The sequence below is a fragment of the Triticum urartu genome, chromosome 2A (genome assembly GCF_056163025.1).
Source record: "Triticum urartu cultivar PI428250 chromosome 2A, HENAU_Tu73, whole genome shotgun sequence".
Lineage (NCBI taxonomy): Eukaryota > Viridiplantae > Streptophyta > Magnoliopsida > Poales > Poaceae > Triticum > Triticum urartu.
In genome coordinates, this window is record NC_141874.1 from 188,589,442 (window position 1) to 188,597,612 (window position 8,171).

Here is an 8,171-nt window from a genome sequence, read left to right on the forward strand (position 1 = left end):
CAAATATACCACTTTTGTTCCGGCCTGAAAACGCTAAACAACCCGCACATATATGGGGCAGCGGCGGATTAGGGCATCCGCTAGAGATGTTCTTAACCTGATATGCAAAGAACTTGCATTGCCGAGAAAAACAAACCACGTCCCGATACCATAATTTGCAACATAAACCTAGGATGTCAGACACAACCTAGGACAGCTCAAAGTTTTCATTTCAGCGCAAACATCGAAACCCTAAATCCCCACAAAATACACCAAAGTCCCATACAAGTACCCCTCAATTTAGGACGTTTGTTATGTCATCGCTAGCAGTACACCAATGGCAATTTTTCGTGTTGACCCTTTTCTGAAACCTATTCGAGATTTAACCCTAGTTTGATTTTTTCTTTGAGATCTGACCCTTTTGCTACCGTCAGAGTCCATGTCGGTAGAGTCTAACAGCCTACCGCCAGGGACTTTGACGGTAGGAAACATTGCTACCACCAACCGGACTGGCGGTAGCCTGCACAACCCTACTGCCAAGGTGCTTGGCGGTAGGCACGAGCACGTACTGTGTTTAATACTTAGAAGGTTTTTGGTGGTAGGGCATGCAACCCTACCGCCAGGGACCTTGGCGGTTGGCTGTTATACCCTACCGCCATGATCCCTAACGATAGCAAAAGAGTCAAATCTCGATTTTTTTTTAAACTAGGGTCAAATTTTAAATAGGTTTCAGAAAAGAATCAAAACACGAAATTTAGCCTACACCAGTAGCCCATCGCCCCTTGAAAGATCAGGGGCAGAGGACGGTAGGAGTACACAACACCGGTACAGTACGACCTGACCTGAGCCTCCTGGCACCGTACCGTACAGCGAGTCCCCATGGCCGGCCTGTAGACGTGCCCGGAAGGATGTGCCCATATCTGGGCCACCCCTGCTCCTCCCCCGTTGGCAAGACTTCAAGTGGAAGACAAGTTGCCCCGCGGCGCAAACAAAAGAAAAATGGCGCGCCCCGACACGTTAACATGCAGGGAAGATGCTTGTGACCTGCGACTGCCCGACGGCCGACGGGTGACGGATACGGGAGGATCTCCATCGAAAAGGCCACGGAGGCCCGTCAGCTTTCCTCCGTTGGTTCCGGCAGCGGCCGGTGGAGCTCTCTCTGCCCGTCGGGGGATTTGCTTCCCGTTTCGTCCCGTCCGGTTGCCTTTTTCTTCCCGTTTCGTCTCGTCCGGTTGCCTTTTCCTCCCGTTTCGTGTGCAGTAATGCAGTGCAGGTGGTGGCTCTGCGCCTTTGCGTGCATGCTGCAGCCTTCCGCTCGCCCGAGCCGAGCAATCTGCATTTGCTGCCGGCCGGTGCCCCGATTCGTGTGGCGCCGTGCTGCCGCCCATCATGTTTTTTACTGCTGGCCCAGTCGCACGCCGTTTGACCGGACGCTCCTTTTCCTGCCCGTGGTCTTTGCACAATGCAGCAGATACTGGTCAATTTCCCCAGTACTGTCCCAACATGTGGACATGGACCCACATGTCATCCCTACATTAATCTCGCAGTTCAAGTTAACACACTCTACTATAGTACCATTAATTGGACAGTAGGACAACGAACGAACAATCAGTGAAGCGTAAAACGGTTTGAACACAACATTCTACCGTCCTTCCGTTCCGTGCGTACCTGCAGAAAAAAGATCGGAGTTTTGATTTCGCTGGCTGGAACAAGAATAAAACCGGAAGCTCTCGCTCGTCTCGTTTGCTTGTCGCTTTAAAAAGAGAGAAACCGACTTGGCGGTGCGTGGGTTGGCTTTAACCACTACTACACTCCTCCCGCCTTAAATGGCCTCCCCCTCCCCTCCGCCGCCGCCCGCCGGCGACCAGCGGCCCCACCACCCCCTCCTCGCCGCGGCCGCGGCCGCCTCCCTGCTCGCCGTCCTCTACCTCCCGCGCCCACTCCTGCAGCTGCTCCTCTCCCCCGCCCCGCTCTCCTCCGTCCTCCTCCTCGTCTACCTGCTCCGCCTCGGCTCCCCGCCACCTGCCGCGACCCTAGCTCCTCCTCCTTCCCCGCCGCAGGAGAGAGCCCAGGAGGTCGCCCCGCCTCCGCCTCCGCCTCCCCCGCCGCCGGTGAAGCCCCAGAGCGTGTTCCTGGAGCCCGAGTTCGCGTCGTGGGCGCCCAAGGGCCGCGCCCTGGAGGTGATCCACGAGGAGTTCGAGGCGGAGTGGGGGCCGGAGGAGATGGGCCTGCCGTGGACGTCGGACTCCGACTCGGACAGCTGCAGCGGCAGCGACGACTACGACGACGGCGGCAGCGGCGGCGGGGAGGAGTACGGGATGATCGAGATCGAGCTGGAGGAGGACAACCTCATCGAGATCGACATCTCGAGCTGCCGGTGATGGATTTCCCCGACATTCCGACCGGTTTTCCTTCTCTTGCGTTGGCTTTGACAAAAACCAAATACATTTTGCTGATTCGGCGTGTGAATTCGAGTGCCGTTCTTTATTCTCTTCATTACTTAGATGCTTCCCTGCAATGTACATAGGCTGGTCACTGGTGAGCTGAGAAAGATACTACCGAGTGAGGAAGGCTTGCTAATTTTTGGTTCATCTGAGATGATGGCGAGTTTAGTTTGATCCTGCTACTACTTACTAGTTTTTGTGCCATGTTAATCACTTGTCACCTCAAGGAAGGAATCAACTTGTGATGCTTGCATTGGTCTTTCTTTATCCAAGCATCTTGAGCTAGTGTCTACTATGATTAGCACTACAAGATCGTCCGCTTTTTGTTCTTGTTCTGACAAGATTTGCAATCATGCACCACATTGCGCGGCTGGCGTTTTACTATATTCGAGTGCAGATTGTGCTTGAGTTTCATGTTACGATAGATAGCTTGGTGATACACTGATACTACTAGCTAGCTGCTTGGATCTGGAGAAAATCATTAGTAGCTTGGCGACACATGTGTAAAGATGGTGCCGGTGGTTGGTGGTTGGGATGGATCCGTTAAGTTTGCTCACGGAATTAGGTCGATTTCCGACCACGAGAACATACTCCTGCTGTGCCATCTAAACATGTTCAATTAATACTGACAGGCTGCTTTGCCTCCCTTTAGAAATACATAATCAAGCCACTGATAACTAGGCTATATATGGAAATCCATAGGAGTATGTACCACAAGTTGTTTGAAGGGAACTTATTCAATTCGAAATCAGTTGAGTTGGTACTTTTCTATGGCGGATAGTACCAAATCGGAGCCGCATGTCCTGACGCGTAGGCTGTCGTATCGTATCGTCTCAGGGCTCACGCAAACGTGACCGGCAGCAAAGGATCAAGCACGCGCCGTCCCTGTCAGCGTCACGCCGCACAAGAGCACGCTGCTTCAGCGCAGTCGCGCCGATGGCGATTCCGGCCGAACCCGGATGCCTGGGCAACGTGCGTGCTTGCCTCTCCAGGATTTCGTGGTGCAAACTGCCCGTCCTGTGTCACACGCAAAGGGTACTGAAATGCTGTCTACGTCTACGTGCCTATAATTAACAGAGTGTACGTACGTGCACTGTGGCCCTGACGATGACGGGCGCATGGAGGGGAACGGAAAAAGTGAGATCGGAACATGGCATTCAGCTAGCTTGGCCCCGGTCAGGTCCATGGACCAGCTAGAAACGAAGCGAAATGAGGGGGGAGGATAGAGGCACAGATCATGTGTCTCGTGGGCCTGTGGTTTCAGCAACAATCACTGATTCCCCCCTTTTTTAGAGACAGAGAGATCATCTGGTGAGATACTCAGACTTGAGTTCAGCAAGAAGCAAAAGATGGCAAGATGCATTCATGCAACCTTGCTTTCGTAACCTGATTCCACCTCGATTGCTTTTTGGCTCAAGTTGATGTAGAGCCACCAATGTGCCAAGAGCCGGACATTTTTCGCAAGCATTTTGTGTGTCAAAGAGTGGCTCCCCGCATCCCTCTGGTCTTCAATGTTCACGCCGTATCTTTTTAGTTTTACTTGTTGTCCAAAAAAAAAGCTTTTATGCAAAGCCCACATAATTAGAAAGCATCAACTAACACTCGGAACTGAATTAATAGGTTAGTTCAATAAAATAATATGCAAAGTTGCCAAAATGATGTCATAATGATATGAAAGTAGTATGAACATAAAAAATAATATAGATACACTTGAGACTATCAAGCATCAATCCCAATGGTTATAGCCAAAGGGACAACAATCTACAAATACAATTGGTCAATCCAAAAAAATACATGGCTCAAACACATATCCTATTTATTTTTAAACCGTAAACACATATCCTATTAGTAGAACATTATCACTAGCTGGATAAAACCGAGCGACCATCTCACGTAGGCAGCACCTAGTAACCATGGAAGTCCGGACCTCCGTAAGATGAAGTGGCAACCACATATAGATCCATCATGTAGCTCAAACGATTTCCTGTGAGAACCTTGGAAGTATTGACCTTTTAAAAATGCAATCGTTCCGACAGTTTCTTGTTGTCAACAGAAAAGCGCAAACTTCTATCAACATACGAGCTTTCAGTTTGTGATCTACCTCATTCAATGAATTTTCAAACAAATCTATGATGCTAGCTGGAGAAGGCAAATTATATGCTATGTGTATGGAACGTTTGAAGGGTGACAAAAGGACTAGAAATGAACAAATGATGCACAATTTCATCCTTGTCGTGGAAACAACACGTTTTGCCACCTACTTATTGCGCTTTGCCATGTTATCTTTCTCAAGACCACCCCTCGATCCAAGTACCACATAATAAATGTTAAGAGGTAAATGCACCATTGGTGCTTGAACTTGCCACATACGGTCATTTTGGTGCTTGCAGTTGTAAAATAAGGAATACTGATCCAAAATCTTGGCTTTCGCGTCCAATACGATGCCCTCGTCGTCTGTAGACGTTAGTTGGGCTAACGTGACAACCGTATTTCTGTTGGCGTGTACATATGGCATGCCAGCGTGGCATGGGGCCCACTTGCAGTGGCGTGACAGGCTGGTTTTGCATAGTATGTGTCTATATGACCGTTGGGATTCACATGTAGTGTAACACAAAAGAATATATATTTTTGATTATTTTTAAAACTTTATTCATTTGAAATAACAATTACATCATTTATGATAATTGGTAGAATTTCATTTAAGGGCTCCTCAAACCAATTAGAAATCAGCAAAAATCTAGCCGAGCTAGCAAATTCGTGAGCAACTTTACTTGCTTCTCTATTACAATGCTCAAACCTAGAAGTAGGAAAAATTACAGGCAAAATGAAAAAAAAATCTTTAATGGAACACACTCATCAGGGTTTAAATGGGCTGCATTCAGTGTGGCCCATATTTCCATGTGTTAGTTTTTTTTTATCTCTAGAAATTTGTAAAAGATATGTATCATAGTAATAAAAGCGAAGTTAGAATATACTCGTGTTATAAATAATCTGCATACAAAAATAACTTACTCTTTAAAAAATGCTCATGTAATTTTAAAAATATTAACGTATTATTTAAAATATATTCTCATAATTAAAAAAATGACCTATAAAATGTATATATAATTAAAAACATGTTCATTTGTGGATCTATAGTCTAGGCCACACCAGGCTCTTAATATTTTTTTCATTCTTATTTTTCTATTTAATTTATTAAAATATATCTTTTGGTGTACACACAAACTTTACTAAAACATGTTGACACTTTTTTAAACTGCATAAACATTTTCTAAAAGCATGAATGCTTTATATAGTGCATGAATATTTTCTTCAGAACATAAAATTTAAAAATTAGAGAAGTTATTTCAATATATGTAAACATTTTATAATTATATTGATATTTCATTAAATATTTGATTTAAAAAACATACACACATTTTCATAATTCACAAGTAATATTTTAATTACATGAATATTATAAATTAGATGAACATTTTTTAAAGCAAGTTAATCTATTTATATGTATATTTTTTATAACACACGTATGTTATAATTCTGATTATTATTGTGATTAAAATTTGCATATTTTGTATAATTTGGAAAAGAAAAAACTAACATGGGGAAAGTGGCCCGCACTAACTGCAACCCATTTTAGCACCACAAGCACGCGGGTTAGACTAGATAAGGCCTATATTGGTTAGCATGGTCACAGAGACGCATGGTTTGACCTGCTTAGGCTACCATTTTTCATGCAATTATCACTTTATCATGTTTACTGACATGTGGGACCTAATGGTCACAGAGACGCATACTTGTGTGAGCCGGTCTGTCCCGCTCTCCACATCACGCTGTCACGCCATGTGTGCATGCCAACAGAAATACAGTGCCTCGACACATTAACGTCTATGGGACGCAAATAAATTGTATTGCACACGAAGGCGATATTTTGAACTACTTTTCGTATGCTACAACTGCAAGCACCAAAGAGATCATCCGTGGCTAGTTGAGTGGAACTTTAATCCTTCAAATATGACTTTTTGGAAGATCGGACCAATATCCACGAGATTGAATACATGGAGTTAACACTGAATGCATCGAAGAAGTGCAAGTTCCAACAAAACACATCTCTTCCTATGATAATCTGCTATGGATCCAATGATGAAGAAAATAGATCCATAATATGTGTTTGTTCTCTCCAAGAGTGCGTAAAAATGACTGTTCAACAAATTTGACCTCAACACATAAGTGACAGACACCTCGTTCCATTGCGGACTTGGAAAATCCAGCCCCCTATAAGCCGCGGGCGCGTCCGTGGATAGCGCCCGCCGGCCCCTTATATTTTGTGCCACACATCCACATATTTTAAATGCGGATTCTCAAATCCATGCAATCTATGTATGTCAATCATATGATACAAATTGTTTGAATTCAACAGTTGGAAACAAAGCAAAGCAAATCATAGTTCAAAGCCAAAATGAAATAAATGTCCGAGCGTGTGACGGATGCCTCGCTTGTTGGCTGGATCAATGGCCAGATGCCGTCCATGCCGCCTGCTCCGAGGCCATCCTTTCCTCCTGCTCCGCTTGCATCCTTGCCGCATGCTCCGCTGCTGCCGCAACCGCCCTCGCCGTCTCGTACTCCCTATGCTTGTTGATCTCCTTCTTATTCTCCGCAAGCCACTTCTTTGCATGCTCATCCAAGAGGGTTTCGTCCGCCAACATGATCTTCGCATCCTCCGCCTCCCATGCGAGTTGCAATCTCTCCTTCTCAAGCTCAATCTCTCCAAATGTCTTGGCCTTCTCGAGTTCCTATTTGATCACTGCCTCTTGCTTCTCCAACTCGATCTTCTTCCTCTCAATTTCCAGCTTCTTCTCTGCCCTCTTTCGGTCCCAATCCATCCTCTCCTTTTGCACATCCGACATGAGTTTGTAGATCTCCCCTTTCTTGTTCTCCCTTGCCGAAAAAATGCCCATCCATGTGGAGGACATTTTTGTAGTCGCGGCATCACGAGAGGGCCCTGCCTTCTCCCACTTGTTTCCCATGACTTGCCGGTTATCCTTTGACGCGATGGCTCTTCCATTCTCGATGACAATATCGTTCTCTTCATCATCCAACTCAATTGATTGGTGGGAGCTTGAGCCATCATTCCTCTTCTTGCCGACCTTGAGATCGGCCACAAGTTGTGTCCATTTTGGCAATCCATTCAATATGATCCAACAATGGTTAAAAGAAAACGACTTCTTCTCCCTTTCGTGATACAGAGTGGCCGCCCCCACCGTCTAGCAAACAACATATGTATGAGCACTAGAATGCAAACCCAAGAAGCATATGCAAATGATGACAAGATGAAGCAATTGAGCTTACGTGAGTTGCCACTCCCATCCCACTTTGAGGGCGTTTGGTCACTTATGAGTAGTAGCCGACATACTTGTTCACTTCCCTTGAATGATCCCCCATTGATGTTGGAGAGATGTCACATTGCAGTTGGTCATGATAGGATGCAACTCCACATATTCCTTTTGTTCATGATATTCCTTCCAAATCTTCTCCCAATGCTTGTTCCCCTTTTGCTCGGTGCATATTGGATCCATTGTTCTGGCCAACCAAGTTTTGACCAACAAGATGTCCTCAAAAGTTGAGAATGCCGGACCTCTTGCCTTAGCCATCTTCTTCTTCTTCTTCTTCTTCTTCTTCTTCTTCTTCTTCTTCTTCTTGGGGTCGGATGTTGTCCCAACTTCAAATGCGGTGGCCCCTAATTTGAACTCC

General features: G+C 45.8%; 1 protein-coding gene across 1 annotated transcript; it reads left to right on the forward strand.

Moving 5' to 3' along the window:
- The first annotated feature begins 1,749 nt into the window (after window positions 1-1,749).
- On the forward strand, window positions 1,750-2,690 carry LOC147984479 (uncharacterized). Its single transcript, XM_087543567.1, has one exon. The coding sequence runs from the start codon at window positions 1,806-1,808 to the stop codon at window positions 2,358-2,360; it is 555 nt and encodes a 184-aa protein (XP_087399693.1). The 5' UTR covers window positions 1,750-1,805; the 3' UTR covers window positions 2,361-2,690.
- Window positions 2,691-8,171: the final 5,481 nt, after the last annotated feature.